An 18,723-nucleotide genomic window follows, 5' to 3' on the forward strand; every position below is an offset into this window, starting at 1 on the left:
ATAATGTATTTGTGGTCTGATAATGGAATGAATACATTGATAAGAAGTTCATGCATTTATGTGAGGAGAATGGAATCCATAAGCACTTTTCTATGAGAAATACATCACAATATGATGGTGTTGCAGAGAGGATGAATAAGACTCTGAAGGAGAATGCAAGGTGTCTTCAGTTAAATGATGGTCTTTCAAAAGGTTTATGGGCAGCAACACTCAATATGGCATGTTATCTAGTCAACAGATCACCACGGGCTTCATTGGATGGCAAAGTTGCAGAGGAGGTGTGGATAGGTAATCCAATTAATCTGAGTAATTTGAGGATTTTTTAGTGTCTAGAATATGTGCATATTTCTAGTGACGATCAGTCTAAACTTCAGCCCAAGTCAAAATAGTGCATCTTTATTGGCTACAATATAGGTGTGAAAGGGTGCAAGTTGTGGGATCCAGTTAAGAGGAAGGTAGTTGTTAGTTAAAATATTGTATTTGATGAGCAGTCAATGTTGAAACAGCCAGATGTGACAGCTGTTCCAAATACTGAGGTAGAAAATTCCAATCAGGACAAGATTCAGGTGGACATTGAGAAACCACCAGTGAGTCTAAGGTAGATTGTAGCCCAACAGCAGGATGAACCAGGCTCATATTTAGGTGGAATGCAATATTTTGATGGAGTACCATATTATACATTTGTGTGTGATATGGGACTCGTCGTATTACACCTCCAGTGAGATATGGGTTTGAAGACTTAGCAGCATATGCTCTTCTTACCAATTCAGGAGACCCTTCTACTTTTTGAGAGGTTATGTCTAGCCTACAGAAAGATAAGTAGATGAGTGCTATGGTGGAGGAGATAAAGTCCTTGAAAAATAATGAGACATGGGATCTTGTTCAGCTGCCACGGGGAAAGATAGTTATTAGTTACAAGTGGATATACAAGAAAAAGCAAGCAGTAACAAAAAAAGAAGGGGGAAAGTTCAAGGCATGCCTAGTTGCAAAGGGGTATTCACAACAGAAGGGGATTGGTGATAATGAGATTTTCAGTCAAATTTTTTGACACACGTCTATCATGAGTTCAATCCATAGTAGCTATGTCTACGACTAAGGCAAAATATATTATAGTAATTGAAGCTGCCAAGGAAGCATTATGGCTTACAGGGTTAGTGATAGAGTTGGTGTTGAGCAAGATGGATTTTAGTTGCATTGTGATAGTCAGAGTGTTATCTATTTGGCAAACAAATAGGTGTATCATGCTAAGACCAAACATATTTGTAGTGTTATATTTTTATCGGGCCCTAGTAAGGGGTAACTTAGATAAAAGCAAGGAAGACAAACAAGGGGGAAACGGGCGAAGCCACCTGCTGCCCGAATAGAGCCGGGAAGCCGCCCGAAAGGAGTCGTGAGGTTGCCCGAGGTAAGTTCCCACTATCCACTCGCACAATGAACGTGGGTGATGGCATGGACCCACAATGACTAACTGACTAAGGGTCAGTCAAAGGAAGAACCACTCTTCCCACAATCCAAGGAGGCCAAGTCCTCCTATAAACTAGGGTAAACCACTAACTGGATCTCTTGCGCAAGCCCAAAAGGCCTCTATAAATACCTCTCCCCTAGAAGGAGAAAAGGATGGACTATCAAGCAACACATACTTACACGCATTCAAACACATCTCAGAAAGCATTTCGCTCAGAGTAACCTTAACAATATCACTTTAACTACTTGCCTGCAACCTAGCAGCACGACCACTAGCAAGGTCTTTGATCTCACGTGAGGTTATCTCTTAAACAACCTCAAAAACCATCATACAGTGATACTCGCCGTTGTGAGCTAGCCCTCAGCATCAAACATGTAATATAACTACTAGAGTGTTTCATTATCCCTACCCTTGCAGGAGGAAACATGGAGACGAGCCTTAGAAATAGATGGCTTTCGCCTAAGTAGAATTAAGACAGAGTATATAAAATGTAATTTCAACAAAAGAATAAGTATTTTAAAACATATGTGAAAGTTAGAGACCATATCATCCTACAAGTCACACAGTTTAAATATTTTGGGTATGTATACAAATGGATGAAGAAATAGAAGGGAATGTAAATCATCGAATTCAAGTTGGATGGCTGAAATGGAGAAGGGCTTCATGGGTTTTTTGTGGCACAAAAGTACCTGTCAAGCTGAAGGAAAAAAATTATCGGGCAGTAGTAATACCTTTGATGTTTTATAAGACAAAATAGTGAGGGGTTAATTCTCAACACGAGAATAAAATAAATGTAGCATAGATGAGGATGTTGCATTGGATGTATAGTAAGACTAGACAATATAATATTAGAAATAAAAATATTCGAGACAATGTTGGAGTAACACCTATAGTAGAAAATATTGTAAAAAATAGGCACAAGTGATTTGAGCATGTAGACGGAGACCTAAAAAATATAAGAAAAACTATTAAAAGAATTTTGAGATTAACAAATTGAAGAGAAACATGATTTTGAATAAAACAATATGGCAGAATTTAATCAATGTAGTCGATCCAATTTCGTGAGATATGACATGGTTCTTCTTGTTGTAATTTGATATTATTTTGATTGGAACTTGAAATTTTTGCATATGTTAGATAATACATGTATGAAAGTTATCCTTCTTTTAAGAATAAGAAGAATGCATAGATTATGATAGGAAGATTTTCCTATCAAAGCTATGAACTAGAGTTTGTAATAGAAAAGGGGAAGAACAATACAAAAAACCATCTAAGAGACATAAAATAAATATAAAATTTTCATTCATTTGATAATTTTGCCATCTCTTAATGAGTATATATATAGTAGTAGTAGTGGTAGATAGTAACTAAAGGCCCAATAACTAATTAAAGCCCACCTCAATAATATTTTAAGGTCCTAAGAACATTCTAAAAAGCATTACAAATTAAATAACAATAATATAAATTTTACCTCTAATTAATCATAATCCTTACTCTATCATTGTCGCAGAGTTCACTTGAATCTTGTCTTCAAGGTTCTAAAATTACTCCTGGATCCCATTGCTTAAACTAAACAATCATAACAGGAAATTTATGTTGAGACACTGGTGGAAGTGTGATTGTATGAGGTCTAATTCCATGGCAACATTCGTGGCTAAATGTGTGAGTAAAAAATGATTCAAAATCAACTAGCAGACCAGTTTCAAGAATATTCCTTTCTGTATGCCGAAATGCACACATGATTGAATCATATGAGCAATAGATTCATAGAAAAAGTGTATCTGATGGGGTTCAAGATCTGTAATAGTGATTGAAATGCCTAATAGAAGTTCCGATACAAAGGGCTCATTTTCGCCAACCTGGATGATCACAAACTTTCTCTTGCACTTCTGAACTATTTTCAAAAAAGTGTTGCAGGCCATATCCTGAACTCTAGGATGTGTCTCATGCATAAACTTGAACAACTTATTAACAACAGTTTTAAGAAACTTTCAACGAGCTCTTAAAAAATGGGGATACTGGCCAACAACATACATGATATTACTTGGAACTCTACCTTGAGTATCCAAAACCACAATAATTGGCTTATTTTTATATGTCCATTCACTCTGACTGAACCAAACAACTGCCTTGCTTATCGAGGAAGGATCATACAATGAGTATCATGGCATACTATCTCTCAGACTCTCAAATTGAATTTGCTTTTGGTCTGTCGATTCAGATGTTCGGTCCACAACTGGGATCCAAACTAACTCATATCTACTATCCTGTCTCTTTGTGTGCACCTTCGATTCATTTATTAGTTCTCACTTCGGAATCTGGCGGTTTTGGGATTTTTTTTTTATGATTTCTTGAAATAGGGATGAACCACTCGAAAATGTTTCTCAAAATCTTTTCTAGTATTGTAGTGATTGTGATATTTATGACTAATTGAAGAGGAGGTGTTTGGTTGATGATGATTATTATAGTAGTATGAATAATGAGATGATGAATATGGGTTAAGTGGAGGTGGTGTATACCCATGATTAAAATACAAATATGGGATTGTAACATGTGGATTTATGGAATAAAATGAGAAATTTTCCCATGGAAATGAGGAAGTAATTGGAGATGTAAAAAAGGGGTTTGTGGAATAGGTAAGAGGAATGCTCTATGGATGATATGAAGGTGGATGATAAGGATAATCCATAGGAGGATTTGAGTGCATGGATGAGAGCACCAATTGATATGAAGATTTTCCTATCAAAGCTATGAACTAGGGTTTATAATAGAAAAGGGGAAAAACAATACAAAAAACTATCTAAGAGAAGTAAAATAAAGATAACATTTTCATTCATTTGATAATTTTGCCATCTCTTAATGAGTAATATATAGTAGTAGTGGATAGTAACTAAAGGCTTAATAACTAATTAAAGTTTATCTCAATAATATTTTAAGATCCTAAAAACATTCTAAAAAGCATTACAAATTAAATAACAATAATATAAATTCTACCTCTAATTAATCATAATTCTTACTCTATCTATCAGATTATCACATTGTGAATGAAGACTTGTTGTTATTAACTTATTACTATATAAAATAGATGAGACTGAATTAAGAATGAATTCAAATTCCAAAAAAAATAAGAGTTCATTTCATTTCAACAAGACACTTTTTGTCTCCAAGTACAAAGAATTATTGCACTAAAATTGATCAAAAGCAAAACCAAAATTTGCAAATTAATATTGCTATACAAATGAATATTGTTCATGCCATGACAGACACTTGATCTTCTCATCAGCAAAAGATTCATGACATCTCAGTTGAAGTATGAAGAGTATGATTTCATTTCATTCAATGACAAACACTTGATCTTCTTATGGTGTGGTATGTGAAATTTTGGTTCTCTTGGTATTGTTGGATGCTTCATTGACCTTTATAAATCAAATCAAAATATAATAATGAGACAAAAACCAAAAATAACGGATTCGAGTTCAACGCACTTGATTTATCTCAGTCATCGATTTGAGATCAATTTGACTGTGTCATGCCGAGTAACGGTATAGAATCTGAATTCTAAAATAAAATGCCAAAAAGTTTGTTAAAAAGATATGATTGTTCATTGAGATATTGTTCGACCAATACAATGTTTTCAAATCGAATGACCAAGATCAAGATCAACAACTGTGTCATGCTGAGTAACCAACGGCGTGGAATCTGAATTCTAAAAGGAAATGCTAAAAAGTTTGTTAAAAATATATGATACCTTCTTGGAATAAAAGGTCGGTCGAAGTAAGGCATTGGTTGGGCTTTAGGAATGAGTTCCTTCCTCAATCTACGAATCTCTTCCTCTTCAGCCAGCTGTAAAGGAATATAATATATAGATTTAGTTCATAAACACGATCAACATAAATTTTACACGGTTTCATTTTATACACGTACAATCAATCATAATCATCGGGTCATAAAGTCACGTATATGATTAATTGTGATTTGCTGGCCTAAAACATTGTACAATGTATATACGAGACGTGAAAGATTGTAGATATTGCACCTTTTGCTGTCTTTCCATTTCCATTTTCTGTTGTTCTATGAGACTCAATTTCTCAGCCACCTACACAATCAAACAACCATCAATTTCACATTTCACGATGTGTAAAACGAAAGGGGAAGGAAGGAATAGATTGAAAGATGCACCTGTTGATCAAACTCGGCGCGATCGATTGCCCTCATGTCACTATGAAGCTTTACATCAATAGGCTTTGTGCTTTCTTTTACCGGAGGTTTTATCAAGCACTATAACAAAAGAATGCTATTAAGCAATTACATTTCATCCTCGTATTTTGCTTAGACTAATATAGACATGCAGAGGCTACCGAGAGAATTATCATAGATCATTGGTAACGAAGTTAGACCGATTTTTCCAACGACTCCAACCATAAAGAAGGCATCGTTTCCTTTCTCTAATTTCAAGCGTAACACAATTTTGCCTACAACTTGTAACTAAAAATACTACTATCCTGACGAGTCCAATTATCGCAACTACAAGCAAATACACTTAGAATGCTCTTACTAATCGAAGAGAATGAGCATATACACACGCAACAAGTTGTTACTAAGCATATACACTACAAAGTAAGGAATTACATATGAAAATGGTATTACCTCAGGCTCATCTATGGTCCATGGAAGACCTTGAGCAATCGGTATCCTCAATTTCTCTTCTTCTGTCAAAATATCTTTTACCTTCTTCATAAGCTGTTCCTCTTTCATCTTTCCCCTTTGCTGCAATAGGATTATTTTCAATACATCACTTACGTAATCAAGCGAAAATTCGAAGAAATTTTTAACGAAATTTTTACCTCAGTTCTTAGCTTAAAAGGCTTCTGACTAGTTATTTTTAGCTTCTGCTTCTTCTTCCACCTCCTTCCTCCAACAACACTAGATGATTCCAAGCTCTAACATAAAATACACACCAAATTCAATAAAATTCAAAAACTAATCTTGTTAATATTTAGTATTGCTTAAAATACAATAGCAATAACAAGCTTACACTTCTTCTACTTCTTCTACCACCAGAAGAATTCCTGCCACACACACTGCACCATGAAAAAGCACAAGCAACAATTGACACAAGTCAACAATTTCAAGCCAAATGAATCAAAAGGTTCAAAGTAAAAGAAGTAAAAAAAACAAAAACCTTCCATTGCCGCAATCCCAAGAAGACGAAACCGAACTTCTCTGATCCAATCCAAGCTGCTCAGAAGTCAAAACACAGTTAAACATTTCATCACTACAACCATCAACCTGTTCCGTTTCACATTCATTAACCTCTCGTTGAAATTGCAATCCCGGTAATGCCCATTTCATCACTCTCTTCTTCTTCTCATCCTCATCCTCATTCTCCTCTTTCTCCTTACAACTATTTATACTCAAAAGCCTCTCAAATGCCTTCACCAAATGCATAACCTTCCCGTTCTCCGGAACACTGTTCCTCGCCTCTTCCAATACTCTCTCCCTCCTCCGCTTCACCATAGCCGTATGACAACAACCCTTTCCATCTTCATCATCCTCTCCATCATCCAATTTCCTTTCCTCATTACCAACATCATGAATAATCAAATTTGCCTCAATAACCTCTTCTAGAACATTCTCAACTTTTTCTTCCTCTTTCACTTCACCCTCATCAAAAATCTTCTCTTTCTCGAAAAACCCTTCTTGAGAAGCCCTTAGATTCTCATAAGCTTCACAAACACACTTCCCTCCATCACTATTCTCCTTACACTTGCACAAAACCCTAATCTTCTCAAAACACTGACTCTTCTTCTTCTTCTTCGCCACGACAAACTTTCTCCGACCAATTCTATTCTGATGCAAAACAACGTTAACACAATTGTCACGATTACACATGTTGGGGTTCAGATTCTCACTGTGCGAGGGTTTCTCTGGACTCATTGCAAGCTTCGATTTTGACTCCGAAAAATACACCGATTTGATCGGAATTTCAAAGGGTATTCAGAAATTTGAGAAAAATTGAAAATTGAGTGTGCGTGTGAGAGTAAAACAAATTAAACGAAATTGAATGAAAAAAAAAATGCGAACTTTTTTTTTGTTTATGATGAGAGAGAAAGAAGCGCTATATTATCGTAACGGCTACTTTTGGATTAAATTTTAGTTTTTTTTTTATTTTATTTTTTTATAATAGTCAAAATAAATAATAGTAAATAATAATTAAATTGTTTCCTTTTTTTGATTTGGACCGTTATATATTATATAGGTTAGCTAGGTTTATATTAGGCTCTATTTTTGGTTTATTTATAAAAAATAAAAAAATAGTAATAATAAAAATACAAATAATGTTGATGGTAGGTTGAATATTTATATTTTAAGGAATTTTAATTCAATCATTTACTTTATGGGAAAAATAGAAAGAAATTGAAATTTAATTAAGTGGATTTAGAAAAACTTTTTATAAAGAGGAATGAGTATTTTCGTTCTAGAATTTGTATTCTTTTTTATGAATTATTATTTTTATACTATAAGAGTATATTCTCAGTCTATGTGATAAAAATAAAAAATGTAAAAAAAAAAATGAGATTAATAGTTTTGATATTAATTTTTATTATTGTTAGAGTTTTTTTATTTTCCACTCGATTATTTAAAATATATATTTTTTAAATTATTGTTTAGTTACAAAATTTTCAATGTTATTTAGTGAGGGTAATCTCGAAAGTTTTTATTATTATTCAATGTTGATTAATCTTGCAGCTTGCACGTAATAATTTTTGAAAAATGCTTATTAGTAAGAAAGTAAGAAAGACAAAAATTAAATCTCAATCATTTATTATTATTACTATCTCATAATCTCTATTAAAAAAGAAATTAAATTTAATATTAATTTAAAATTATCCTCTAAAACAATAACAAATATTCATTATTGCATTTCTTACTTAAATCATTCTTCCTATATAACATTACTCATAATATTTACATTACTTTTTGTAATCTTGCATTTTGCACGTAATCATTGTTTTTGGCACTCTATGATCCAAACAATATATTCTGCATTATGTTCTGCTTGAGACTTTTTGTGAGGCCATTTGCCCGAAGATTAATTCTGATACAACTCATATTATCTTCTCCACTAAAGCAAATCAACATCTTAAGAATGATACTTTACAATATATTGCCTTTAAAGAAGCCCCACATGAAAAAGAACTTGGGAGACTATATGGTTGGAAACAACAATGTCTTAGTTTTGTTGGGAGGCTTCAAATTGGGATAACGTGTTAATAAAAAAATAAAAATAAAAACTCTTTTAGTTACTTAAGTATAGACAGGGACGTGAGTTCTCCGCTATTTGCCTATTTAGTAAATATGATATTCGTATTCTCTCATAATTATGTAAATATGTGTCAGACATTATAGATGAATCTTGAGATATTCACGAATATATATATATATATATATATATATAAAATTAATTAATTAAATTATTTTATATCTTTTAAACACAAAAAAATAGTTTCAAATTTTAAACATAATAATAATAACAATAATAAATCACATTTACTTAATTTAATCCTTTATCAAATAATTATACTAGACACAACAAAATAATAATAATAATAATAATAATAATTTCAAATTTAACATAATAATAATAATAATAATAATAATTTTAGATTAAATAAATTAATATTTAAGTTATTTTGTTAATTATTATCGAATATGGATGTCCAACGGGTACAGTATCATCAAGTTTGAATCTGTGTCCGTAAGAAAATGAGTAACTAAATATCTATTTATTTTATCATTGGATACTCATTAAACTATCAAACCCGTGCCCTTGACGGATTTTACTCGCGGATACAGATTTTTTTGTCATACCTAATTGAGAGATTTATTGTTTACTTTAGAAGATTAAAGGCTTGGATATAAAAAACCATAGACGATGAGTGATGTTTGTCTTCTAAAATTTATGTGGAACTTAGTGTCCCATTCTACGAATATGTGGTGTTAAGTCCTTATTGTAATTTTGGGCGAAGTCAAAATCTCGTGGATGACACAATCTCGAAGTAGCAAGACTAGCCTCTCTGGAGAGATTTATCCTCTCTTTGAATTGATGTTCAACAGAACATTGAAGGTTCAAGAAACACAAGAAAGGATGGGAGTTGAATTGGGTTTCAAATATGACAACTTTTTGCAGAACAAAAACAAGAACAACAATGATAAAAATACAAAATGATTTCTTTAATGGTTCACTGTTAACTAAGTCAATCCAGTATATTCGTCATTGTGGTTTTGCCTTCTCACAAGGACTTAATCCACTAATCAATCAAATTACAAACTCAAATACTAATTATCAATGACTTCTCGAGGCTACAAGCTAAATTTATTCCCTAAAGGAATTTAACCAAACAACTTACAAACTCAAAGACAAACTATCAATGACTTCTCGAGGCTACAGACTAAACTTAGTCCATCAATTATGTTCCTGCATTGTGTCTTGTTGTCAATCACTACATCATGTGGAACCCTAAACTCAATAACTACATTTCTTTTGAAGGTATGCAATTTGTTGTGGCCAAAGATTTTCGCCAATGATTATGCTTCAGTCCATTTCGTGAAGTAATCGACGACCATAATTAAAAACTCGAGTTTTCCATATGCTAATTGAAAGGGTATTAACATCTCCATTCTCCACCACACAAAAGGCCAGATATGACAGTTATTGATGACTTCACACTGAAGGCAGTTATTCGCTTTGATGCTCGACGTCTCCTTCTTGGCGAAGAAGGATAATCCATCATATTCTTCTATGGTTGACATGTATTACTATCAATTGATTGTCCAATGAACGTTAGATACTTCAGGGAATCACACTCTTTCTCCATTTGGATCACTCCATATTGTCAAAAAAATGTCATCTTATTTCAAATGAAAAGAGAATGTTGTATATAGAGATTTCTACAAACGATACCATTTATTTTTCCAGACCAAAATGTCCCAACATTAGATTAGAAACATGATAAAATGACTATGTTGATGTATCTTCAATATAGCTTGTACTTTCCCTGTTTGGTGATGCATCAAATAGGGTGGTACTTGAAAAACATTCAAATAAACAATTCATTATTTCAGTAAGGCTAGAGGCATAATATTTTAGGTTTTCAAAGGTGTGTACCTAGTTTTTGCATTTATCCTCCCTTTTATAGGAACATCGTTATAGTTTTTTGCAATCTTTCATTCCATAGTGTTAATCGAGGTTGTTCACTTTGTCAGATGTGTCAAGATTTGAATCATTCTGCAACTCAATAGTCTAACCTTCATTTTATGCTTGAATCCGGTGTTTCTTAAAACAGGTTCGTGTATGCTCTCAGATCCTAAAACATTTTGTTTGATGACATATTCATGACGTATTTGGTCTCACGTCATCCTTAAGACAAATATCTTTATCTTTTAGGCTTACATGGTTTCTTTCTTGTGGGGTTGCGTCTGATTTCAACCAATTGTGATCTTGTTTCATGGATAGTTAGGTTGATGGATCAATTTCACCTTTACCTTGGTTCATATAGAAACAAAGAGCAAGAATAAAATCAATATTCATGACTAACTAAAATATATAAAACCTCGTTTCCAAAAGGAATATATAAGCTTATAATTAGTCACATCTAATCCTGACATAAGAGGTACTTAGTAACATATTATCATGGTAGCATTTAAGGATTTGAAAACAAATAAGATCAATTGGTTCATTCACCGTAACGACCCTCATAAGTTAAATATCGTCCTTTGATGAAGGTTGGTTGGTTCAAAGAGATAAGTTTACCCGAAATCAAAGACAATGTAGCCACAAAGTCCCTCGCTGTTGATTTTTACCAGGACCCAAACAAAGAGATAGGTTGGAAGTCTCCTAGGTGGGTAAAGAAGTTTGAATTCAAAATAAGGACAACAATATAAGAGGTGACGTTGCAACGGAAGGGAAATATGTCAAGAAAAAATAGAACAATGATGATCCCCACATCAGTCGTGAGAAGATGCCATAACTTTTTAAAGAAGCATAAATTGAATCCATATGAGTTCAAGCTTTTATTTCAAATACACAAATCCACCACCAAATATATCTTAGTTAAAATAAATTGAGATGAAAATGCAAGGTTATCTTTGAAAGAGGTAGATGGAAGCCCAAACCCATCTAGAGTGGGACTATCAAAAAGAATTTCGTAAACTTATTAGAGAAAGTACTTGATAACCTCCCTCTAAGATTAGACATCTTTCCCACCCAACTTTCTTTGAGAGGTAATAATATATTTATGAAATATAATCTAGAAAAGTTTCAATTTATATTTATGCGAAGAAAACATGATGGCTCCTAAGATTCATATTTAAAATTTCGTAATTTAAAATTACAATATGACATTTCTGAACATCGTTACTAGATTGTAGAATTCACAGTTCATCACTGTACTACGATTCAGTTTTTATGTATCCACTTTGCGTATAATAATTTGAGCACCATATTGTGGTTGAAGAGTAATCATAGTTGATGGAGCATGAGTATAGGTTGGTGAAAGTTCAAATGAGAAATGTTGTAAAATTGTTGTGATTGCCATCTTTGCTTCCATCATGGAAAAATTTTGTCCAATGCAAATTCTAGGACCCCCTCCAAATGGAAAAAATGAATATCTCCCATTTGTTGCTTTTAAAACACCTTCAGAAAATCTTTTAGGATTGAACATCTTAGCATCATCACCCCAAAGCTCGCAGTCATGGTGAAGTAGAATAATTGGTAAGAAAACTTCCACTCCTCCAGGTAATATTAGGTTTCCAAGTTTAACATCCTTCTCAATTTGTCGAACAAGCCCAATTACAGGAGGATATAACCTAAGAACCTCGTACAAAATCATAGTGACCTGCCACAAAAATATTAAAGATAAAAAATTACTAAGATATTTAAAGTGCATTAAAGATAATAATAATAATAATAAATACTTACAATCTTCAAATTATTTAAGCCATCAAAGTCTGGTTTTTTATTTCCAAAGATTTGTAACACCTCCTCCCTTGCACGGTGTTGCCAATCAGGGTACCTACTCAACAATATCATTGTCCAAACAAGCAAAACTGAAGTAGTCTCTTGTCCAGCAAAGTAGAATAATTTGCATTCCCCCACTACATCATCAAGAGTCATTCCTACATTCTTGTTGTTTGTATTTTCTCCTATTTCCTTGTGATTTGACTCAAGAAGAATACTCAATAAATCATTTGTAGTAGATTCACCAAGTGCTTTCTCCCTCTTATTAATTATGATATCTTTAAGAGAAGACTGTATATCTCTATCAATTTCATCCATTTTTCTATGGACAGTAGTAGGTACAGACCTAATGACAAAAATGTTAAAATAAAGCTAAGAAAAAAATAACAAGACAAAGTAAATAAGTGTATGATATGGAAAGATTTCTCTATACCTCCACAAAGGGATGAAAGATTTCACTAAATCTTTCATTATAAGTCCAGCTAGCTCTCTTTGAAGTTCAAATATTCTTTTTCCTTCTTCATAACTACTTCCAAATGCTGTTCGAGAAATAGCATCACTAGTCAAATTTTGAAGAGAAGGCCATATATCTATTTCACACAATTCATCCGAAGACAACATTTCCTTCCATTTACCAATCAAATCATTGCAACTCGTCAAAAAAGATGGTGTCATAATCTGCAGTGTAATAATAAAAACAATGTAATATGGAAAACTATAGTGCATAAAAAATTGTAGCTTAAAAAGTTAAATTTTTAGGTTATATCAAACAAAGCAATAAACTATTCTTTCAATAAATAAATAAACCAAAAACTAATCTATAAATTTTTATATGTTTAATTGAAACTAACCTTTAATTTTTCTAATTGGAAAGCTGGGTTGATTAGCCTTCTATGCTTGCTCCACTTTTCTCCTTGATGGCTAGCAAGACCACTAGCTAGTGACTTGAAAATTTTATTATTTCTCTTTGGAAATTCCGAGATCTTGTTCAATACATCTTTTATTTGCTCAGGTTCTGTGAGAATCACCCTTGGCTTTGTTCCAAACCAAATAAAAGAATTCTTCCCTACATACAAAATATTAGCATAAAAAAATCTTTCAAGAATAACATGACTAGAAACCTTAGATTAAGAACAAACATACCATGAATTTTAACACACTGTTGGATGTAGGGACTGACACGTGGAACAATATCATCGGAGAGATTCATGGATTTGGATTTAGATTCCTTTTCCATCTTAAAAAGATCCTTAACATCCCCAACCAAGATCCTATATGAATTCCCACGAAGACCTTGTTCTCTTAACAACTTCTCTAGCTTCTTTGGCCTAAGCCACAACCAATTCAACACCCTCCAAGCACATACCAAACCAAGTGTCAAAAAGATGAAAATTGTGCATGAAATCCATTCCATTTCTATGTGATGCAAAGAAGATAGAGAATGAAATGAAAGGAAAGTGAGAGTGTTTACTTATTAAAAGACTTCTAAGGATAACTTTTTGTTGTTTATGTTATCCTTTTGCCTTGAACAAAGGAATATGAAAGATGCTTTCTTTTTTATTAAATCCCATGTCAGTGTGTCACTGTATTATAAAAATGACTGAGAAATGAGAATCTTTATGTAATAGTAATGTTTTAATGCAATTTAATATTATTTTTATATGTTCTAATTGAGTGTTATAAAATCCAAATTTTTAAAAGCAATCTGATGTGTCATTATTTTAAGATGAATTCTAAGCTAGGATTAGATATTTATCTTCTTAATTCAACTTTAGTGATTTTCATGTTTGTGACTATAAAATTTATGTTTCTATGATTTTATATATATTAAAGGAAGTAGTGAAATGTGAAATATATGATATGTAAGATTGAACACAAAAATTATATCATGAAAATAGTTCTGGTTCACTTGAGACCATTATGGATAATTGCTTTTTATGGGATCTGCTATTACTCTATCGCCTCATCTTTAAAACTACAAGGGAGTGAGGGCATGAGCCTCAATGCTTCATATGAGAACTTGTCCCGGCTTCGAACCGATGAACAAATGTGAGTATTTGACAATGCATGTATAAAAGCATTTCTCATATGTTGCTCACTCACTATCAAGTACTACAAAATTAAAATTTAAAATAAAACGAAGAGTTTGATTATAGTGGAGATATACATATAGATTATATATGATTAGAGCAAAGAAGTTTTGCTTTATGTTTCAGTTTGGTATGAATCAGGACAAGTTTGTACAAAATCAAACAATACAAATTACAAGATACACGTAAGATATCATCTTTCAATGAACATGTATATATGGTTGGTATCTGAGACACAAGTTTTAGTACAGCTTAGTTACAGAGTCTAGCAAAAACATTTACAACTCTTGATATGAGGATTACCATACATCTGCTAAATCTGTTGCTCCAAGGACGATAGCAACTGTAGCCACAACAGCCTGCAAAACCAGTGTCATATAGCTAGTGTTATTACATGACAAAACAAAAAATATCATTCTTATACATTGTGGATCAAAAACAATGATATACCGATGTTAAGGATTATACAAAAGAAAAGAACTGAAACAGGCTTCAAGTGAAATAGTGAGGATAGAATCCACTTACACCAACTATACAGGCAATGTATCCAGGCTTCTCTCGAGAGTCTACCCTGGAACAGAGCATAATTATCGCCCCAACATACCACGGGATAGCACCGAGGAAGAAACCCAATATAAACCTGCACAAGACGAAGAAATATTAGAAATCAGCAATCAATGTCAAGGTAAGTGGCTAATGCCGACACAATGAAAAAGAATGATAAAACATGACAAATGTAAGAGTTTGAATGCAAAGTGGACAAGACATACAGAAACAATGGTAAATGATTGCCGCATGTAAACAAGGTGATACTAAAAATGTTAGAAGGTGAAATGGATTAAAAACTCCGAAGTACTCCTTTAGCATGAACTATTCTTACTGAAGTTACGACATGTGACATAATATTCGTTACAAATCTTATTTAAAAAATTATGAGAGAAATGGAAAGTGTCAATTTGAAACACATAAACACACAAATTAAAATAGAACATTTTTTCATAAGGGAAGCATGTATGATCCATATACCCATCATGCCTCTATAATTAGGTAAAGATTGAATTGACCCACCTGGTTCAAGTTACCTGGTACTATGAAAAAGACAAATTCACAACCAAAGCAGGAAATAATATTTTCTACCAAACTTTCTTAACCAATGAAAAGAGAAATACAATAAATATAAACTAGGTATGGTCAATCATGTCCAAAAAATTCATTTACATGTTTCACATTTAACAGAATAATTCAATAATATTTGTCAACTTCATGTTTTTGATATAAAAGGATAACCTGGTCCTATATAGCTTCCATCACTGTATGTCAACTTTAATATACAAAGATGAGTCAATAGAAAAAAGTTGAGTTAAACTTTAAACGTTAAAGAAGAAAAAAAACCACAGCTCAACTCAGGATACAGTGGTCAAAACATAATGGTTACAAGTCTTACAATTTTCCTTTGAACAATATAGTCAGAAGAGACTGGAAAGGGTTTGATAAAAAATATCTATATATAAAAAGGCGTAGACACCAATCGGCGCAAACAGTTGAAAATTCAATGCAGATTGCCAGAAGGTGACCTTCTTCACAAGAGTCAGTTGATGTTTGAGATGGGTCTGATGAAATGGCAAATCTTAAGCCATTTTCCTTATCCCTCCCTCTCAAATTGTAATATTCTTCACAGGACAGATCTTTAAAGAGAAGCATGATGACGAAACTGTGATATTTTACGCCTAGTAAAGAAATCTGCTATCATAAATTTAATAATATGATGGCCAATTTCTTCAACTCATCATACCCGCGTATAAAATATTCAAAATCATGGCTATATGTCTAACCATTTTCTTTTGAACGGTAAAGTCAGAAAAGGTGGGAAGGGGATTTTAATAAGATAAAATATAAAAATAGATGTAGACACCAGTTGACACAAACTGCTGAAAGTTTAAAGCAGATTGCTGGAAGGTGGCTTTTTCACAAAACTGTGAGTTGATGTTTGAGATGGGTCTCAGGAAATGGCAAATCTTATCCCATTTCCCTCTTCTCTCCCTCTCAAATTGAAATATTCTTCATAGACTATGATAAGTAAGAAACAAGTTGATGTTTGAGACGGATCTCTCTCTTTTATACTATGATAAGTGTTGTCAATCGTGCATCATAGAAAATAGCAACTAGCTCAAAGTTGTTGTGCTGCTATTTGGCAAAACTTTGTATTAAATCGCATATCATAGAACAATAGCAATTTGTTCAAACTTTTATATGCAAAAGCGCAGCTACTTGACAATACTGTCGCTGACTATGATGACCAATTTCTCAGCTTAAAACAACATTAGGAAGAGACACCATCAAAATTTAAAATAAGAATGCATTTAACATTTCAATATTCTCTTGCATACCCCCGCCCAAAAAGATCAAGGAAAAAAATAAGTTAACATTATAAATCAAAGAGTATTTCCCTCATGCACAATAGACAAATTTTTCTATGCATTAAGCTTTTCCCCACACATAAAATTGAGGTTAGCATATGATGAGGAAATAAGCCAAAATTTAGAAGCCATCAACATATATATAATGGTTCAAAGCATTGAAAGCTGACAACCACGGTGAAATATGTGTGCAGATATACATAACTTCCAGAATAGTCATAGCCAACCAAAATGAAAGACCACAAATGGCATACAACCAAATAGAAAATAAGAGTTCCATTTCATCCAATTACATGGATTCAACATTTTCTAATCAAAAGAACAGGCTAGGAGATATGGGTTGAAAACTTGAAATGAGCTAGAAGCATAATGTAAAATAGTTTTGAATGTCCTGTAATGAAAAAGAAAGTCAACTTCATACATAGGGCCTGTTTGGATTGGCTTATTTGAGCTTATCTATTGACATAATTTTTGTGACACTATTTGGGAGAGATTATCAAAACAAGATATAGCTATAATAAAAGAATAACTTAAATTTATTTTATCTTTTGTTATAAAAAGTAGCTTATGCAAGATTATTCATAAGCGCTTATTTTGTTTGATAAGCACTTGTGCTATAAGCTGCAAATAAGCTGTTTATCAATCAGGCCCATAGTTATCTAATTCTACAAGTTGTTAGGGTGATCTAATCTGCAATTAGATAGGAAATTAACTAATTATTAACTTACAGGCACCAGCCACAACCAATACCGCAACACCCTAGTCGCCTTTCTCTCACAGGTCTTCCTTCAGCAACTACATAACCTAAATCAACATCACACAGAAAAACAATATCAGAATCTAACCATCACAGAGATGATCCAATAATCAAATTTTCATTTCCAAGTTCAAAATCAAACCGATGAATAAGTAATAAAATAAGCCCTAAATAAAAACCCTAGGAAAGAAAAAGGAGACCTGGATAAGCTTGGTAGCCGTGAGCGTGAGGGTAATAGGGAGGGGCGGAGGGATCGGAGCCGGGAGGAGGGACGGGTTGAGGGAAGCCGACGGCAGGGAAGTTAGAGACACCTTGGAAAGTACCGTACTGAGGAGGTGGCAAGGGTTGGGATTGCGGCGGAGGAGGGTGGCCGGAGGATTTAGGTTTGTCTAGTTCGGTCATTTTCTGTTTGGTGGGAGTTGGGGGTTAGGGCGGATGTTAAGAGGGAGAAGTTTTTTTTAGTTATGAGAGTATGAAATTATGAATGTGATGTTATTATGAATAAATTGATGGGGAAATTTATTATTATTGTTATGTGGACCCACTCATTTCTAATTTGAAAGCAAAAATATTTTCTTTGATTTTAAATTATTAAGTTTGCATTGCTTCGAGATTAAGTTTTTGCTAGATAGGTTTGACTTTATGTTGGTTTTCATAACATTAATATTTTGTCTATAATGTTCAAGTGCTTAGAAGAGTGTTATAAATGTGGAAAGATAAGACATTTCATTGCTAATTGTAAGGGTAATGTCTTGACTTGCTAAAACTGCGAAGAGTAAGGTCATATAAGTACTAATTGTTAAAAACTTAAGAAGGCTAAGTCTGAAGGGAAGGTTTTTGTTTTGTCTAGTTGAGAGACTGCTAGCAAGAATTGATTGATTCGAGTTATGTGTTTCATTAATAGTATTATCTTGATTGCTATTATTAATTTGGAAGCTTGAGAGCTAAAGGAGGGAATCGTATATGAATCTATT

The 18,723-nt window shown here is 33.1% G+C and overlaps 3 protein-coding genes across 3 annotated transcripts; all 3 read right to left on the reverse strand.

Moving 5' to 3' along the window:
• Positions 1 to 4,601: 4,601 nt before the first annotated feature.
• Positions 4,602 to 7,579, reverse strand: LOC131598879 (microtubule-destabilizing protein 60-like). Its single transcript, XM_058871452.1, has 8 exons — positions 6,648 to 7,579; positions 6,501 to 6,546; positions 6,310 to 6,405; positions 6,113 to 6,232; positions 5,645 to 5,743; positions 5,502 to 5,561; positions 5,214 to 5,308; positions 4,602 to 4,881 (listed from the first exon to the last, which is right to left on the reverse strand). The coding sequence occupies exons 1-8, from the start codon at positions 7,400 to 7,402 to the stop codon at positions 4,767 to 4,769; spliced, it is 1,386 nt and encodes a 461-aa protein (XP_058727435.1). The 5' UTR covers positions 7,403 to 7,579; the 3' UTR covers positions 4,602 to 4,766.
• A 4,201-nt stretch (positions 7,580 to 11,780) lies between these two features.
• LOC131594571 (cytochrome P450 716A67-like) lies at positions 11,781 to 14,530 on the reverse strand. The gene is made up of 5 exons (XM_058866741.1): positions 13,629 to 14,530; positions 13,337 to 13,551; positions 12,919 to 13,163; positions 12,447 to 12,831; positions 11,781 to 12,363 (listed from the first exon to the last, which is right to left on the reverse strand). The coding sequence occupies exons 1-5, from the start codon at positions 13,897 to 13,899 to the stop codon at positions 11,932 to 11,934; spliced, it is 1,548 nt and encodes a 515-aa protein (XP_058722724.1). The 5' UTR covers positions 13,900 to 14,530; the 3' UTR covers positions 11,781 to 11,931.
• A 139-nt stretch (positions 14,531 to 14,669) lies between these two features.
• On the reverse strand, positions 14,670 to 18,243 carry LOC131594572 (large ribosomal subunit protein eL20z-like). The gene is made up of 4 exons (XM_058866742.1): positions 17,950 to 18,243; positions 17,721 to 17,796; positions 15,101 to 15,215; positions 14,670 to 14,934 (listed from the first exon to the last, which is right to left on the reverse strand). The coding sequence occupies exons 1-4, from the start codon at positions 18,149 to 18,151 to the stop codon at positions 14,875 to 14,877; spliced, it is 453 nt and encodes a 150-aa protein (XP_058722725.1). The 5' UTR covers positions 18,152 to 18,243; the 3' UTR covers positions 14,670 to 14,874.
• Positions 18,244 to 18,723: the final 480 nt, after the last annotated feature.

Source organism: Vicia villosa, linkage group LG4 (assembly GCF_029867415.1).
Source record: "Vicia villosa cultivar HV-30 ecotype Madison, WI linkage group LG4, Vvil1.0, whole genome shotgun sequence".
Classification (NCBI taxonomy): domain Eukaryota; kingdom Viridiplantae; phylum Streptophyta; class Magnoliopsida; order Fabales; family Fabaceae; genus Vicia; species Vicia villosa.